The 19,968-nt window shown below is 49.0% G+C and overlaps 1 protein-coding gene across 1 annotated transcript in view; it reads left to right on the forward strand.

Moving 5' to 3' along the window:
• LOC147710000 (class I histocompatibility antigen, Gogo-OKO alpha chain-like) overlaps positions 1-19,968 on the forward strand; it is a 341,396-nt gene that overhangs the window by 122,982 nt on the left and 198,446 nt on the right. Inside the window, exons 2-3 of the mRNA XM_086920677.1 lie at positions 1,034-1,303; positions 2,673-2,945. Of these exons, the coding sequence (XP_086776803.1) occupies positions 1,034-1,303; positions 2,673-2,945 (543 nt within the window). The remainder of the gene's footprint in view (positions 1-1,033; positions 1,304-2,672; positions 2,946-19,968) is intronic.

The following is a 19,968-nucleotide window of genomic DNA, read 5'->3' on the forward strand; positions in this document are numbered from 1 at the left end:
AGTACTATTATCCAAATGTTTCTGGGCGCCCACAGATCTTTGCAGCAAGTGCATTCTCCTCCAAGGTTTCTTGCCAGTATTATTATCCCCTAAAAGTTACTTTGCACACAGATCTCCGCAGCAGGTGCCTGAACCCCAGGAGATATTTTAAAACTTTGTGTCAGGCACCTAACCCAGACATATTTACTGTCACATTTGTTCTTGTATAATAAAAAATAAATGCATCATTAGTCAAAGTCTGTTTTTTATATCTCTGCCCCTCGTGACTCCACCCTCTATCCCCGTCACACCTTGTTCCCTAATTATTTACCGATCTCCGTCAGGTCTGTGCATTCAGCTGTTTCACCTGCAGTCATTGGGTTAAAGACATTGCAGGGCACACTCACCCTTTAATCCTTGCAGGGTGGATAACAGAGTGGTTTACATAGGAGGCTCTTTTGGGGTTTCTTACCCTTCCCCTGCTCGAAGAGATGTGAGGGTGTTAGATACATGCATGGCCCCCACCATCAGCAATGAAGGGGCGGGGTTCTATCTTGGAATGGGCGTGGTTATGTATATGTATATATAGGCCCGCAGTGTGGTCACCATCTCAGACTGTCGAATCCTCCAGAATTAACCCCCCACACGTTGTTTAAGATGATGAAAGGGAGGGGTGGCCGCTAGGGGCGTGGTAGCTGTTGGGGGCAGAGGGGTCACCATCAATGCAGCTCCGTGAGATGTGATGTCCCCCCCCCCCCCTCCCCAGCAGAGACTCGCTATTTTTTCAGATCAGGAACGTGAGTGACAGAGAGGGGGGATGTCTTACTCGGTAGGGGGCACGGGTTATGTATTTTTGCTGCGCTGCTGACACCCCGCCCCCTCCCGGAGGAACTTTCCTGGCGCTCTGTTGCTCCCCTCCCCCCTCGCCCCTCCCTGGGGTTGCCCCATTTATTTGTAAGAGTCACATGCATTGTAGGGGGGGCGGAGGGGAGGTATTTCATGTGGGGGCCGCGCTCTCTCCTCTGACCCCCTGTCCCCCTCTCTCTCCCCCCAGGCTCGCACTCCCTCCGGTACTTTTACTCCACCCTCTCGGGGCCCCTCCCCGAGGTCCCCCAGTTCTCCTCGGTGGGGTACGTGGATGACGTCCTCATCTCCAGTTACACCAGTGAGAGCCGCCGGAGGGAGGCCCGGGCCCCCTGGATGGAGCGGATCACAGCCGAGGACCCCCGCTACTGGGAGAGGGAGACGGAGATCAACCGAGTGAATGAGCAGGTGTCCAAGGCCGATGTGAGGACCGTGATGGACCGAGTCAACCAGACCGGGGGTGAGTGACAGCGGGGGGGGGGGGGGGGCAGAGAGGGGAGTGACAGGGGTGGGGTGAGGCATGGTGGGGGGAATGACACGGGGGAGGCGGGGCAACCTGAAGTGCGTGACACTGGGAGAGGGGGCCTCATGCCGACGGGGGGTGAGGGGCATCTGGGTGTTGAGGGGGTTTGGAGGAACGGCCGGGAGGGGGGGCTCAAGTATGGTTTTGGGTCGAACTTAACTCGGGGGGGGGGAGGGGTGTAGACCCAGCACGAGTGAGGTGTGACAGGTCAGTGTTTTGGGGAGCGAGTGACTGCAGAAGGGGGTATCAGGTGCAGTCACGCAAAACATTCTGAAGCGCAGAAGCTGTATGGGGTGTTTGTGCCTGTGGCTGGGGGGGGTAACAAGCCCCCCCCCAACTCAGGGGCCTCACTCTCCCTCAGACACACTCTGTGCTGCCCAGACTCAGATCTCTGTCCCCTCCCATGCCCCCCCACAGTTCTCTCTCTCTCATTACAGGGGCTTTATGAGGGTCTACGGTCTCTCTGGGCTTGAAAGTTCCTGACCCTCTGCCCCCCCAACCCCCTCAGGCCCTCATGACCTCTCCCCCTGCCCCCACCAGCTCCTCAGTCTACCCCTCCCCCCTGGTCTCCACATGCTGGGGGTGGTGTTTGGCTGTGGTGATCTGCATTGGTGGAGTGGGGGTGGGAAGGATTTTCTTGGCCCCCTCCCCTCTGTCTCCCACTTCACCTCTGCTCTCCTGGATCGATTTTTGCTGCCCCCCCTCAGACACCATATCTCCGCTCCTCTCCTGCAGGTCCCTCCCTGCTCCCCCATGTCCCTCCCTCAGCCCCCCCCCCCCTCAGGTCCCACACGTGCCCCCTAGGATTCCGGGCGTGAGCTCCGGGTGACGCCCCATGGGGCGCTTCTTGTGTCTCCTCACTGCAGTGGTGGCTTTCAAAGGGGGGGTGGGGGGAGAAGGGGTGCTGGTGATTGCCCCTCGTGCTCTCTACCCCTCCCTCAGCCCCTCACTCCCCCCTCAGGTCTCCACATTATTCAATACATGTCCGGCTGTGAACTCCGTGGGGACGGTGGGAGGTGCCTGTGTCTCCCCTCAGCCTCTGCCTCCAGGTATTAGACCTCTTCTCAGCCCCTCACTCTCCTCACTCCCCCCTCAGGTCTCCAGTGCATGTCTGGTGTTCTATCGGTATCTGCACCCCGTTTGTCTCTGAACCCCCGTGTGGCCCTTGCTTTGCGCATGCGTGTTTCGATGGATGTTGGGTTAGAAATAGTTTCAACACTGGCTGTGAGCTCTGGGGGGGCAGAGGGGTGGTAGTGTCTCCCCTCAGCCTCTGCCTGATGGTGTCGGACCCTCACTCTTACCTCAGGTCTCCACATTTTCCAGCGGATGACTGGCTGTGAGCTCCGGGAGGACGGCTCCGTGGGGGGGTTCCAACAATTCGCCTTTGATGGACACGACTTCATCAGCTTCGACAAGGACAGACTGACCTACACGGCAGCCATGGATGCGGCCAGGATCACACAGGACCGATGGAACTCGGAGAGGGTCATCGCCCAGCGATGGAAGGACTACCTGGAGGGGATTTGCATCGAGTACCTGAAGAAATACCTGAAGAACGGGGCGGAGCGGCTGCAGACAGGTGGGTTATGGGGGTTTGTATAGCGCTTACTGCCCCCACCAGGAGCTGACTCTTCTCTGTGCACAGGCACTGCCAGTGCAGAGAGGTGGGTTATGGGGATTAATATAGCGCTTACTGCTCCCAGCAGGCACTGACTCCTCTATGTGCACGGGCACTGGCAGTGCAGAGAGGTGGGTTATGGGGGTTTATATAGCGCTTACTGCCTCACCAGGCAGTGACTCCTCTCAGTGCATAGGCACTGCCAGTGCTGTATGGCACGGAGATCAGGGGGATGGGGGGACAGCGTTACACTGAGGGGATTGCAGTTTCTTTTGTGCCCCTGTGAAGTCTGGTCTGCACCCCCCCTCTCCCCCGGCCCGTTGAAGGGAAGGGGGCGCACTGTTGTGCGTGGGAGGTAAAGCGTTGCAGTGGGGGGCTTTGTACACCTGTATGAGGTCCGTACTCCGCCCCCACACTCTTTCCTTGCTCTCTACTCCCTCTCATGGTGGGGGGGAGAGGGGGTGAGAATAGTTTTTCTACCTTTCACTTTGTTCCATGTTCCACACCAGGGCTGGCTTTAGCGCTGGGGCCATCCGGTGCAAAGGTCTTTTTTGCCCCACCCCCCGCCCAATGACCACCTTCTCCACGAATTTCCTCCTTACCCCTCTCCAAGAGAACCCTCATCTCTCACTCACAAGCATTTCACCTTTTTTTAGTGCTCCTCGTAGTTCACTGGCACGGATCTGTGCAGCAGGCACATTAACCCTCTGAGTTACTTCATGATCATTCAAAACTGACACTATACATGAGTCCCACCTATCACCAACAGCATTAATCATTGCTGCAGCATACTTTTAAATCTTCAATCTACCCCACTCCACTCTACCCCACTCCATCCTGCCCACTCCACTCCACCCCAATCTACCCCACTCCATCCTGCCCACTCCACTCCACTCCAATCTACCCCACTCCACTCTACCCACTCCACTCCAATCTACCTCACTCCATACTACCCACTCCACCCACTCCATCCCTCCCACTCCACTCTACAGCAATCTACCCCACTCCACCCCACGCGGATCTACCCAACTCTACCTCGGTCTACCCCACTCCACTCTACCCCACTCAACTCTACTGCAATCTACCCCACTCCACCCCACGCAGATCTACCCAACTCCACCTCGGTCTACCCCACTCCACTCTAACCCCCACTCCACTCCACCCACTCCACTCCACCCCAATCTACCCCACTCCATCCTACCCACTCCACTCTACCCCACTCCATCCTGCCCACTCCACTCTACCCTACTCAACCCCAATCTACCTCACACCACCCCACTCCATCCTACCCAGTCTACCTCACTCCATCCTGCCCACTCCACTCTACCCCAATCTACCCCACTCCACTCCAATCTACCCCACTCCATACTACCCACTCCACCCCACTCCATCCTTCCCACTCCACTCTACCCTAATCTACCCCACTCCACCCCGTCTATCCCACTCCACTCCATCGTACCCAGTCCCACCTCTCACCAGCAGCATTATTCATTGCTGCAGCATACTTTTAAAACTTCAATTTACCCCACTCCAATCTACCCCACTCCATTCTGCCCACTCCACTCCACCCCAATCTACCCCACTCCACTCTACCCAGTCCACTCCACCCCAATCTACCCCAATCCATCTTGCCCACTCCACTCCACCCCAATCTACCTCACTCCACTCTACCCACTCCACTCCACACCAATCTACCCCACTCCATCCTGCCCACTCCACTCCACCCCATCTACCCCACTCCACTCTACCCACTCCACTCCACCCCAATCTACCCCACTCCATCCTGCCCACTCCACTCCACCCCAATCTACCCCACTCCATCCTGCCCACTCCACTCTACCCCAATCTACCCCACTCCACCCCAATCTACCCCACACCACCCCACTCCATCCTACCCAGTCTACCTCACTCCATTCTGCCCACTCCACTCTACCCTAATCTACCCCACCCCACTCCAATCTACCCCACTCCATACTACTCACTCCACTCCACCCCACTCCATCCTTGCCACTCCACTCTACCCTAATCTACCCCACTCCACCCCATCTATCCCACTCCATACTACCCAGTCTACCTCACTCCATACTACCCGCTCCATTCCACCCCACCCCACTCCACACTACCCACTCTACCTCACTCAATCCCTCCCACTCCACTCTACCCCAATCTACCCCACTCCACCCCAATCTACCCCACCCCACCCCAGCCTACCTCACTCCATCCTTCCCACTCCACTCTACCCTAATATACCCCACTCCACTCTACCCTAATCTATCCCACTCCACTCCAATATACCCCACCCCACCCCAGCCTACCTCACTCCATCCTGCCCACTCCACTCTACACCAATCTACCCCACTCCACCCCAATCTACCCCACCCCAGCCTACGTCACGCCATCCTTCCCACTCCACTCTACCCTAATCTACCCCACTCCACTCCAATATACCCCACTCCTTATGACCCACTCCATCCTTCCCACTCCACTCTACCCGAATCTACCCCACTCCACTCTACCCCAATCTACCCCACTCCACCCCAATCTACCCCACCCCACCCCAGCCTACCTCACTCCATCCTTCCCACTCCACTCTACCCTAATCTATCCCACTCCACTCCAATCTACCCCACCCCACCCCAGCCTACCTCACTCCATCCTTCCCACTCCACTCTACCCTAATCTATCCCACTCCACTCCAATATACCCCACCCCACCCCAGCCTACCTCACTCCATCCTGCCCACTCCACTCTACACCAATCTACCCCACTCCACCCCAATCTACCCCACCCCAGCCTACGTCACGCCATCCTTCCCACTCCACTCTACCCTAATCTACCCCACTCCACTCCAATATACCCCACTCCTTATGACCCACTCCATCCTTCCCACTCCACTCTACCCGAATCTACCCCACTCCACTCCACCCCAATCTACCCCACTCCACCCCAATCTACCCCACCCCACCCCAGCCTACCTCACTCCATCCTTCCCACTCCACTCTACCCTAATATACCCCACTCCACTCTACCCTAATCTATCCCACTCCACTCCAATATACCCCACCCCACCCCAGCCTACCTCACTCCATCCTGCCCACTCCACTCTACACCAATCTACCCCACTCCACCCCAATCTACCCCACCCCAGCCTACGTCACGCCATCCTTCCCACTCCACTCTACCCTAATCTACCCCACTCCACTCCAATATACCCCACTCCTTATGACCCACTCCATCCTTCCCACTCCACTCTACCCCAATCTTCCCCACTCCATCCTATCCACTCTATCTCACTCCATCCCTCCCACTCCACTCTACCGCAATCTACCCCACTCCATTCTACCCCACTCAACTCTACTGCAATCTACCCCACTCCACCCAACGCAGATCTACCCAACTCCACCTCAGTCTACCCCACTCCACTCGACTCCACTCCACTCGACTCCACTCTAACCCACTCCACCGCACTGTACTCCACCCTACCCCACTCTACCCCACTCCACTGCAATCTACCCCACTCCACTCTACCTCATTCCATCCTTCACACTCCACGCTAATCTACCCCACCCCACTGTACCCAATTCTACTCCACTCTACCCGATTCTACTCCACTCTACCCCCATGTACCCACTCCACTCTACTGCAATCTACCCCACTCCACGCTAATCTACCCCACCCCACTCTACCCAATTCTACTCCACTCTACCCATTCTACTCCACTCTACCCCAATATACCCCACTCCACCCTAATCTACCCCACTCCATTCTACCCCCAAAATACCCCACTCTACTCTACTCGATTCTACCCCACTCCACTCTACCCCACTCCACCTCAGTCTACCCTACTCCACTCTACCTGGTTCTACACCACTCCACTCTACCAGATTCTACCCCACTCCACTCTACCTGGTTCTACACCACTCCACTCTACCAGATTCTACCCCACTCCACTCTACCCAAATCTACCCCACTCCACTCTACCGCAATCAACTCCATCCCAATCTACCCCACTCCACTCTACCCGATTCTACCCAACTCCACTCTACTCCAATCTACCCCACTCCACCCCAGTCTACCCCACCCCAATCTACTTCACTCCATCCTAGCCACTCTACCTCACTCCACTCTACCTCACTCCACTCTACCTCACTCTACCCCACTCCACTCTACCCCACTCCACTCTATCTCACGCCAACCTTCTCACTCTAATCTACTTTACCCCACTCCAATATACCTCACTCCAGTCTTCCCCACTCTACTCAACCCCTTCTCCACTTTATCCCAATCTACCCCACTCTAAGCAAAAAGGCAGTAGAATGTCGACCCACATTGAGACAACATTTAACAGGTAGAATACTCGACTGTACCTTAGAGTTTCCATCTCTGCCCCAGCAAGACCCAATATCAGAGCCAATTCTAGATATACATCTAAGTAGTAGCTGTAGGTCTGATACTACAAGCATCGTGGATCACACAGGAGATACGGGAGATACCGGCTGCCCCTGTCGATCCAGGTCTGTTCTTAGGATGGACCACCAACAAACTGTTCGCCAGAATTAATTCTCTCAAATGTCCTTGCCTCAGTTATTAATGTGGTGTATGTGGTGGGGTCACAAAACTCCACGGAAACAGAGACAGGAAATAGAGGAAACATTCATTAATGAAGCCACCCACTGGGTGAGGGAGGTCAGACACTGGTATTCAGTCACACGGAGGGACATCCAGGAGCGCAGAGACTGAGGGACCTGAGGGTCCATGTGACTACATCACATACAACTCTCGAATGAGGAACTTGCCGATGGCTTCATCAGTGTTGAGTACAGAAGATTTCCTCCCTCGTGCACAGGGTAGAGACTGAAAACCTTCTGCCTTGTGCACAATACACCAAGCCATCGAGGACCCTTATGGGAGACTCAACAGCTTCTGCCTTCTGCACGATACACCAAGCCATTGAGGACCCTTATAGGAGATTCAACACCTTCTGCCATGTGCACAATACACCCAGCCATCGAGGACCCTTATAGGAGACTCAACACCTTCTACCTTGTGCACAATAAACCAAGACATCGAGGACTCTTATGGGAGACTCAACACCTTCTGCTTGTGCACAATACACCGAGCCATCGAGGACCCTTATAGTAGACTCAACACGTATTGCCTTGTGCGCAATACACAAGCCATCGAACGGGAAGAAAGGGTGCTAATGCTATCATCCACAACCGCAAGTACTTTCTCCAAATTGGCTTGGTCAATGGCTCTAAGCCTAGAAGCAGCTTCAATTTGTGATAGTTTCCAAATCTCATTATAAGCAGCATACACAAAAAGTTTCGTCCTGCTATTAGCAGGCCCCTTTACAAAATCATTCAGATCGAAATTTTCATTAAGGTTGGCTAAATGTAGCTTCACAGACGCCAAGGATGAATGTCTGAGCCAAGCCTGGCACAATTTACCCACCGAATAAGTTGTGAATGATGAGCCAAAAATCGGGGATCAGATCTAACTTCAGTATAGCCCGGGGTAAAACCCAGAAATCTCTGCTGGCACCGATATGCACCCTTCTGCCATAGCAACCAGCCTTTGGGATTAATGGCTGAGACATTTAACGGGGAATACTGCACTTGGGCTATCAAGTCGCTAAGGGACGCGCTGGTGTAATTATCCCACCCTGGGAACTCACCCAAATCAGGAATAGACGGAGCATTTAATTTTTTAGAAGTAGCCAATCCAAAGCAGGTAGTTTGTGAGATTGTATCATTCAAAAATAACATATGGCTCGGGATAAGACATGCACGGTGCAAAGCGTCTGTGCCTTGCACTTGCCAATGTTTAGTACCCCAAACGGATTTAAGATCAATTGTGTCTTTCCACACTTCATGGCCCCCAACTGCCAACTGGTCAATAAAGGACTTAGAGTACAATCATTTTGTGTGGGTAAGTCTTACCTTGGAAAAGGACTGTTCAGGCAATTTAAAATAAAATGTGTCTGTATTAGAAATGTTAAAATCAGTAAAATAGAAAAACTTTTTCAAAAGGGTTTTCGAACTGCCTTCTATAGGAGCAGGGCAGTGTTCCCACTGTGTGTAATTTACATTGCCAAAATGCTGATAACAGTACAAACCACCATAATTCGCAGATTCTAAATATAAATCTTCAGCATCAAAAGCAGCATAGTATTTCAAATCAGAAAATAAAGCTTCTACAGCTTTAACGTCCCAATCATCAGAGCGAAAAGTTTGTTTAACCACATCTCCCATAGAAACACGGAGCACATTGGGTACATGAATAACTTCAGTGGGACCATGAATCTGGAACTTGACAGCATCCCATACAATCCCATCTAAAACGGGCCAAGCAGTTATATTAACAAAAGTCTGGTCCCTCTTCATGATGTGCGAAAAGGAGTAGGGAGCCAAAGTTCCATCAATCACAGGGATAGAATCTCTTTCTTCCACGTAATGTCAGTCAATAAATCTGAAAAAATATACCACAAATCCTATGGACATGAATAAAAAAAACTGAAAAAAGCACCAGCCAAATGTAAGTCCAAGGAGGTATCAAAAAATGTTTTTTAAACCAGGCAACAAAAATCGAGATCTTGGAAGGGGTCTTGGACGCATTGGAAACAGAGTCAAATGAGAATCTGGATTGCGTAGCCAAACGGGTCTCCAAATCAGGCATAGACAGATCAGTAGGATATGTATATTCAGTGTCATTTAGTGGGTCAACAGCAGTTAAAGTATTCACTAGTGGGCTCATTTCAATGGCAACATCAAGTTCTACCGCAGGCTATTGAATAAGAACTGATAGTCGCATCATTGCTGAACACGAAACCGCAGGTGTCATACTATACAGAATCGGTCACCCTGTGGGTTTTGACATTGTCTATTGAAATGTACCTGTTCCCCTTTCGCCCAGTAAGAGGAGGTAAAATGACTGTTCTTGTACCCTGCACACCAAGCACGGCAACTGGAGCTCGATAGGAAAGACCAAATTCTTTCTTGTCAATCTTCTCTCGCACCAGATCTCCGATCTTGGGTAGCCAGCCGACTACCGGGATCTGCAACGCAGGTTCCGTCGTGGAGGGTAAATGTTCCTTTGCAATACTGTCTCTGGTCTCTTGTATTTTCTGTAAAACATTAGAATGTTCATCTACGTCAAAGGAGGCAGCAGCCGCCACCGAAGGAGGCAGCAGCCGCCACCGAGTCTAGACCGTCAAGGTCCGGAACGTACATCTTGATGCCAAAGAGCATTTCGTATGGGGTCCGCCCACCCAGAGACCTTCTAGGGAGATTATTTAATGCACACTGTACAGTATTGAGATGTGTTAGCCAATCTCTACCAGCACCTATAACCTTCGCTGTCAAAGACTGCTTTAAATCACGGTTCATTCCCTCCACCACACTATTACCCTCAGGCCTGTAGGGAGACGAAAATTTGACCTGGACCCCAATGGAGCCATGGCATCCTTGTACACCTTAAAAGTGAACGCTGGACCCTGGTCCAAGTGGAAGGTACCACACGCAAAAATTCCCACAAAGATACGCAAGTCTCTTACGACAGTTCTAGCATCAGCGCTCCTCTGAGCCCACAGCCACACAAAACGCATGCATGAGTCTACTGCGACTAAGATATACTTATATGCAGTATCTAACGAAAAAGGACCGCAGTGATCCAAATACACACATCCAAGAGGTTTATTAGAGATGTGTAACTGAGTCTGGAGTGGGCGTGTAGCCGTAGAACCTTTAATTCGCTGACAGATGCCACAATGTGTGACAAACTCAATTGCCTGTTTGTACAAGCCCCGCCACCAGAAACGTTGTTGTAAGAGTGAAACAGTAGCGGATACTCCAGCATGCGCCGACGCGTGGGCTACAGAGATCAAACCATGTCTGCGGTCCACGTTGGGAATTAACCTCTCACCAACGCCTTAAATTTTTACAAAAGCAACTTTATCAGGACTTAAGTGATGAGAGTATTAAGAAGGGAAACCCTGCGGGCATTTACCTCCCTTCTCTGTAGCGGCAATAGCTGCCAAGATGTCATCATCAATCTTAGTTTCGGAACGTGTAACTGCTGCTACTGCGAATGTTGCTACTGCTGTCTTAGCTGCTTCATCAGCGAGACAGTTACCAACAGCGTGAACTCCTACACGCTGGTGACCGAGAGTATGAATTACAAAGACGAGGGGGAGCCGTTCTTTAAGCTCAGCCACTCAAGCCCAGATCATTTTATATTTTATTGTGCGACCTTTGGAATCACGATAATCATTTGTGTCCAAAAGTGTAGATTGTCATTGTAGGATTGAATACAGTAGAATGAATCACTTATAATAAGAGTAGGCACACCTGGGTCAGCGTACTCTAACGCTTGAACTAATGCACGTAGCTCTGTCAATTGGGCGGTGCAGTCCCCAAATGTCTGCGATTGCACAACATCGGACTTGAACTCTCCATTCACCATAGCACCAACCACAATCGCGCAGGCCGAAAAGTACGCATGTAGTGACCCTGTAGCAGCTTGCGCACTCCCATCCGTGTACATGATACAACGGAACTCCTCAAGTGGGCGCATAGTCAGGGGGGCAGGATAAACAAACTCATACTGCAAGAACTCCTGATTTTGCAATGAGGGATCAAAAATGAAAGTCACATCCGGAGAAGTTAAGGATGTAGCCCATTGTATCCACCTAGGGTGTAAAGCTTTGGCATTCGGTACACTGGCTTTCGTCACTGCCTCCAAGGCAGGATACGGAGTAACTACCAAAATGCGCTTTCCCTGTGACAGTGCACGTTCCTTTAGAATCGCCATTTGCACCGCTGTCAAAACTCTCTCCACAGTGGAAAAGCGCAACTCAGCCGAAGTGTACAAGTGTGTGACTTGTAAGCGATAGGGACTGCGTCACCCTCATTAAAAGTGAGGTACGTGAAACCCTCGGCACCAGGTATAATTCTTATTACCAGGTTCCTGTGGTTATCACGAGTCAACAAAAATTTAGATTCAAGGAAATCAGCCTGCAAAGACTGCAAAATGACTGAATGTTCTGGCAGCCAACACGTTTTGGTAAAAAAGGGTTGTATCAGTGCATAAAGCGGCTTGATACGTTGAGCATATTCCGGTATGTATGAACGACCAAAATTCAAAAATCCCAACAATGCCTGTAACTTTTTCAGTGTTGTGGGAGCCTGCAAAAGTGTGCATTTCTCTAAACCACGACCCTCATTGTTGAGCTCATAGCCCAAAAACAACACTGTGGACTCTGCAATGTGAGATTTAGCAAAATTGAATTTGTAGCCCACATCAGCAAAATTGCATATGATGCGGTCCACTCGGCACAGATGCAGCCATAATTCGTCGTCTGTGAGATATATGTCATCCACATACGAACACGCATCTGTGTCAATCAGGACAGATTGTGGGCAAAAAAACCATTGGATATGTCTAGCGTGGTCTTGAACCTTTTACACACTAGACTATCCACAAAGGCAGAACTGTTAGTATTCTGCACCGCACACGTACGACAATAGGAGTTGAGGTGGCGGTAATCCAATACCAAACGGTACGAACCATCGGGCTTGGTCACAATAAAAAGTGGGTTATTCATCGGAGACACAGATGATTCAATCACATTTTGATATTCCAATTGTTCAAGGATTTCCGCGACGAATGCTTTCGCCACACGTCGCTTGGGGTATTGGGGTTGAGGTTGAGGCATTGACCGCAATGGTATCTCATGTCGAGGAGAAAGCTTATCCCAACCACAATGAGTGAGATACAACGCAGGCGCAAGTACCTTAGCCCAAAGGGGCCTGCTCCTTCGGCACTGTGTGCGCGAAAGCGGGGAGGATCACATCCTTGCGGAGCTGCTAAGACAAAAGGAGGTGGCCAATCGGCCTCCGCCAATAAAATGTCATAGGTGTCTGAAAGATCCTCCCAAAATACCTCCTTAATTTCACGTTCTATGTCCCCTTCAATTAACAATTTAGGGGCATATGTAGGTAGGCGTTTGCGATTCCCAAACGCCGAAATTCACCGAATCGCAAACGCCCCTTTGGTATGTAGGTGGCACTTAGCAAAATAAGGAATCACAAAAATTGCGATTCCTTATTTTGCTTATAGCATTTAAGGAATCGCAATTTTGCGATTCCTTAAATGCTATGTAGGGGTACCTTAAAAATAGCGATTTTGGCATAAGGAATCGCAAAATATCACCTACTTCAAGTAGATGGTATTTTGCGATTTCCTTTAAAAATGCATTTGTTTAAAAAATTCAAAGTGCCATGTGGCGCACAGACATACCCTTAGGGCTTGTATGTGCGCCACATGTACTTACAGGCACATTCTAGGGGTGCAACAGGTGTCCTTTGGACACCCTGGCACCCTTGGAATTGCGATTCTCAAATTGCGATTTTCTCACAGAAAATCGCAATTTGAGAATGTATCCCCATTCATTCCTATGGTCCTTTTGGCCCATAGGAATGAATGGGACACTCATTCCTTAATTGCGATTCGCAATTTGCTAATCGCAAATAAGAATGTTGGAGATTTGCAAAATAATTGCGAATTATTACCTTCATTCCATTTTGCTATTCTTAAATAGCGATTCTTTAAAAATCGCTATTTGAGAATCGCAAAATGGAAATTACATACATATGCCCCTTAATTATATAAAGCCGGTCCGGTGGAGCTGCCCTGGTGTCAGCTGTTTCGATAACTACGAAAGTCTCAGTCGCTGTCACCCTCAGTAGTGGACGCAGTGCCTATCGCACAATGGTAATCTCCACCGCGCTGTCCAGCAGCATCAGCGCCCAAGTCTGATTCCGCAGCTATGTCCTCACTATCCGTGGCATATCTCGCTATTACCGCAGCAACTTTTTTCTTTTGAAACTTGGGTCTTGGACGTTGTACGTCGTCCTGCTTCCCTTGTCCGTTAGCCCTACGAGGCTGATCTCTGCTCTGTTGTCCACCTCGACCTCTGCCGCCGCCTCCTCCTCCGGTGGATACCACTGAGGTGTCCTGTGAAGAATGAGGAGAACGTTGTTCAGGGACCTGAAATCTATCAGGTGACTTAATAGTACTGCGGTTGCGCAATTCATAAGTACGCTCAGCAGGGGCAGGTGTAGGTGAAGCAGTGCGGGACCCCTGTTTCTGTTGCTGTTTACCCTGCTTCTTGTTCTTACTCCAATTTTGTTTCTGAACTTTTGGAGCGTCATCCTTTTCAGTTTGCTGCTGCTTTTCTTTTTTGGCGAAAGGCTTAAGCCCCAAACTATTACAGCCAACGGTCTTATAAGCCTCCGTAATAAGTCTAGGTAACTGCCGGGGTTTATCTGCGTCAGGGATCGCTTGAAGGGCATTAGACAGCCCCTCCAGCATTTCACGATTTCGCGATTCATGAAAAAATCGCGAAATCGGCAGATTAGCGCGATGGCCGCGATATTTGCTGATTTGGCCGCTAAAAAGGGTCTCCCTGAAGAAAGGAAATAATGAAGGCTTCTTATTGGTTGCACGTGGCACACACGTCACTAGGTGTCGCCGTGCAGCCATAAAAGAGTTGCTTCCTGGCTGCCAAACTCTGCAAAACTCGGTGTAAAGTGATTCTAGTGTAATTATATGGTGTGAATGAATTTCACTGCTGGGGGGTCTGATTACAGTGACTGATTCCTCTTCCTTGGGAAGATCCATTTTTATTGAACGCTTCATTTGTAAGAGCGTGCTTTTAGTTAAAGAGAAGTAAGAATAAAAAGTTGGCAATTGACGGTAAAGATGCTATTTTTAAATCTCCTTATATTGACAAATAAAGGAATGAATTGCAAGATGTGAACGGTGTAAAAGCAAAGATGTTCTGAACTGCTGCGGGGGCTGTCCTCGTAAAGACAGGCTTCCATAACCCAGGGGGGTGCCCAAACATTCTTCCGCAGCGGCCGTCATTCAGGTATTTCTGTCATTATGGCCAGTGTCACTCTTGCTATTTTACTGACCATAGATGTTGTATTCAGCTAGTCTAATGGTGTAAAGGTAACCGCCAACCAGCGCTACCCCAATGTACAGCTCTGCAAAGAGTGAGCATAGTTATGCTTCTGGGGATGTTTTAGGGAGGCTTTCCTTTTGTGAAATCATGACATGATTTGTTGTAATTTAGTTTCTTCTGGCTGTCGATTGTATATTTTAATGGTCATTCATATTTGCTGTAATTGGGACCACTTAATAAGTAATGATCACACCTAAAAGAATAAATCAATAAATTAGTTTTGTTTAAAAAAATTACTTCAAATTAATAATACCTGGTGATCTCAGGCCCCCACCCTATTCCACTACTCTTATGCCCAGGATATCTGACTTCTTGGCCCTCCTCCTTTAGATTTATTATGAGATTAGAATAACCTTAAACGAAACCAGCATAAGTCAGATGTCCCTGCATGTCGCTGTTTGCTTGTGCATATCTGGGTCCTGCCCCTGCATCTGGGATCTAGCCTTACATTCTTCTACTTCCACATTTGGAGCAGCGGAGGGCTTTGTGGCGTGATGAGATGCCCATAGTACAGGGCTGCCACGTTTTCAGCTTCTTATGCATGATATTTCTACAATTACAATAGTCTTCTGTGTGATATTCTCATGTCTCCTGTGTGAAACTTTGTGTGACACTTCCCAACGGCATTCATCTGAAGAAGTGGAATAGCTTCTAGAAATACCTAGCATTGTCACCTAAAATGTATAAAAGCAAATCCAAGCCCAGGAATTGTTTCAAGTAGTTCCAAAACTATCCAGTAGGAAACAGACATGTGGGTCCTCTGACTGCTACAGAGCTGTCAAGTTTCCCAGGTCTATGTCTGAATAGCTCACCTGGTACAGGTGTTTTCTACTTGAAGCTGTGAATTTATAAAGGGTTAAACGGGACTACAAGTAACAGCTTGCAGACTATAAATGCACCAAATGAGCTATTTGCAAAGGTGCGCCCCCCACCACCCCTTCAAAATTGCTAGGATTGCTGTTTTTTTTCTTTCAATTATATTTGTGTGGGCAAGGGGGATAGTAAGTAATTTTAAATAATTACAAAATAAAGTGCTGACACCGAAGCTCGAACATGAGGCCCCATCTCCCTCGTCGTCAGCTTGCAGGAAGGTAACAGTGCCAAAGAGCTCACTGGTTGGCTGGTTACCGGGCATTTGTAAGTAAACAATGAAAAACCAAATAATTTTAAAGAATGCTTTAAAACCATTTGTTTTGCTTTCTTTATTTAGAGGTACATACAGGTCCCCATCCACAAAATCAGCCCCCACCGCAGTGAAATCGTCCCCCATCTTCTCAGCCCACCAAAACGCCCTGTAGCCAGTCCGGCCCTGTTTCTGGGGTGTTCTCAAAATAGGACTGCACATCATACAGCTTTAGAAAGTTTCTCTGGGAGCACTATAATTGCCAGAGAAAAAAAACTTCTTGTAAGCAAGCACTATAAGTACAAACTGCGTGTTTACGCACCGCTTGCAGGTTTTCAGAACACATAAATAAAAGGCATTGTCATTTATAATGCGAATTAGCTCAAACTCTTACAAATGTGAGATCTATTGCATTGCAAATGCTTGTTATAAGCAGACCAGTAGCACAGACCATGGCACTGTATATGCAAGGACACGCCGAGAAGTACCTAGGAGGCACTTTTGAACCCCAACCCGCCGCCAATCCCCTTCCCCCCCCCACCCCCCCCAAAAAAAAGCTTGGGGAGTCTGTTGCTATAGAAATATATATTGGCAGGTTAGGGGTTCGAATACAAATTCTATGGTAGACAGCACAGGCCGTCTGAACAATGCTCTGGGTGGCGTCACTGGCAGGTACCACAAGGCGACATTGCTAGAGCACCCTCACAGGGGATGACACGCTGGTAGTCCAGTCCTAGGCGCTGCCTATCCCCTCCCCCCGCTTGTGTAATGCACTGTACAGACCCTCCAGGATTTGAGGCTGAAAATGAATGATTATGAGTAAAATAAAGTGCCGCAAAAATGTTGCTAAATTTCCATATTTGTGCCGCTAAATTTCCATATTTTTGCCGCTAAATTTGCTAATCCATGCCGCTATATCCTGGGGGGTCTGATTAGAGACCTGAAAACTCACTGCATCTCCCTTGACATTAGCAAGTACAAGATCGCGAACCATGTCAAACGCCCCCAAAAGACGCATCCCCAACTCTACAGCCGCCTCTGGTCCATGTTCATCTTGAACACGTTTGATCACAGTAGGCATAACAGTCATAGACGGAGTGCCGAAGTACCATGTGTAGACTGCGGCAAAGACTACCCCCCAAGTTGTACATTCAGTTACATCAGGGACCAAGTCTTTTTGCAAACGAAGTGTCAAAATCCTGTGTTTCTCAGCAGGATTAGTATTTGGAAACACTGCTTCCAGCTGGTCGAATTTCTCGGCAAGCCAAAAAGGTAATTCATCCATATCTTGGGGTTGCTTGCCCATGACCGCATTAACCGTGACGGGACTGAGCTTCAGCCCACCACCGCCAGCTGGATGCGCCACACCACCAAGGCCCCCGCCCAGGAGGTTGCAGGTAATGTAATGAACCAGACCCCTGATCACCGTAATTGCCGAAGCATACAGGGGTCTAATCTGCAGTGCTGTCATATTTTTCGCATTTGGATGCGGGGTATAAGCAGCTAAAACAGGCCATGTTGCCCATGGAAAGGACAACGGCCCTGTCTGACCGCAGAAATATCGTGGGGGAGGGCGCCATCAAACGGCGTGCTGCCAAGCAGTAAGAGGAATTTCGACTGTTCGATATGGGGTGTATGCAGCAGGCACCGCAGCCGGTGTGTACGTATGAAACTCACCCGAAACCGCATCCACTGCAGGGAACGTGACCCAGGAGTAGAACAACTCAAAAGGATATGCTACCTGAGCTGAAACCACAAAGACCACTGTTTGTCCCTCCAGAGCTACCTGATAGTCCTGCAAATGATTCCGCACAGCAATACGACGGTGTGCTGGGATATTCACCGCCATATCAAAAACAGTATATTGAAAGCACAATGTACAATCAAACGCACAACTGGGTAGTAATTCAAAGAAAACCGTTTGAAAGGATCGAGCTCGAAAAAACCTATAAAAATATAAAAATAGGTAGGTTTTATCCATCACTATTGTTATCCGGAAACAATAGTGATGGTGTCACGGACTAATATAAGCACTACTCAAGTGTACCACAGTAAGACCACACTCGTTGGAGGCGCCATGTTGAAAGGATTTCTGCTCATATACAGAACTGTGCACTGAGAATTAGGACATTAGTGAATTATGGTGTGTCAAAAACTCACCTCCGTACCTAAAAACCCCAACCAGCTAGCAATCAGTGTCACATTAGAACTTCGTCCTATAGCAAAGTACCCAATGATTAGACAACCCAGACCATGCAACTTAGGACCATCTCAGGAATGGTGGGAAGTGAAAGCACTCTTTGGTTACACTCATAGTAGTCCGTAACTGGAGTAATAAAGAGACACGTTAAGGTTAAAAATTTTAACGACGTGTCCCAATACGCAGTATCTTAGACAACATAAGCATACATATTATTAGTAATAATGTGATTAGCAGGGATACAATTCCATAAAACACAAAAGGAGGAACCATATTACAATGATAGTGCAAACAGGTCAAATATAGTGCATAGTTTAAACACCCTCCCTATATAGGATCATTATATTATAAAATATAGAAGGTCTCATGAGTATCTGGGGGACCCCATTTACCTTTCAGTTCAGTAAATGTAAATTACATCAGGATCAGCATGTCTCTCTGCATCCCTGGATTCTTCCAAGTGTGTGAGATCATGTCAAATGTGCTATGATAAACGAAGCAGAATCTCACTCAGCTCGCAGCTGCCAAAATATTGTGTCTAGAAAGTGTTACAAGGGCATGCTGAAAAACAGGCTCACACGTTATGATGACCTTGGCGGCTCAGCACTCACTGTACAGACTGAGGGTACGATGTATGTCTAGGGATGAGAAAAACAAACTCTTTACCTTGTGAGAACCCTTAGAGAAAGCTAAGTTGCAAAAACAACAAGCAGCAGTGTTGTGCTCAAAAAGCAGTCAAGGGAAAAAATGGCGTTTAAATTCAGAAAAGCCATGCTAACATAATATACACGCAAAAGGTGGCCCTAATCCACACAACAGGCTAAAAATGTAATTAAAGACTTGGAAGATAAGTAATGATAAATCCAACAATTTGCTGCTGTTAAATATATCATAACTAGTACAAAAGAGAAGTTCTAGCACTTTCTTGTCTGTGAGCCAAAATCCAGCCAAATATCGATGGCGTAGTCGGGAGCTGATGCAATACAGTTTCCAATCCAATTTTTTAGAGCTGGTGTATATGCTGCTCCAGTGAAATATCGATGGCATAATCGGGAGCCCTTTACCAGGCGCTCCTTCACTAGCTGTTACCTAATCAAAATCCTCTAGCGTGTCCGCGACCCGTTCGGTCTTCGATGTAATAAATTTGCAGACTTTTTCGATACAAAAATCCAAAACATTCTAACACTCCTTCCAGCCGCCAGTAATGATCAATTAGCAGAGCCCCACGCAACAGAATCCCTAGGAAACAACCTTTCCCTAGGTGCATTCACCCCTATCATGGTTGAGTTACTTCCCTCCATTCAAGAATCCATTAAAAGTGTCTCTCCACTTGACCCAGTTCCCATCAATTTTCTGAAGTCAGCCGCCCCCATTATTTACTCCCCGATCTTCGAACTAATCAGCATCTCCCTAACACAGGGTTTTTTGCCCCAGAGTTGGAAAAGGGCCACAGTAAGGGCACTGCTAAAAAAAAAACACCTCGATCCAACCGAGATGAGCAACTACCACTCCATCTTGCTATTACCAGGAATTAGCAAGGTGGTGGAGAAATTCGTCAATCGCCAGCTCTCTGCCTTTTTGGAGTCTGGACGACACTTACACCCCTCCCAGATGGGCTTTTGCCCTGGCCAGG

This window comes from Lissotriton vulgaris, chromosome 5 (assembly GCF_964263255.1).
Source record: "Lissotriton vulgaris chromosome 5, aLisVul1.2, whole genome shotgun sequence".
Taxonomy (NCBI): Eukaryota; Metazoa; Chordata; class Amphibia; order Caudata; family Salamandridae; genus Lissotriton; species Lissotriton vulgaris.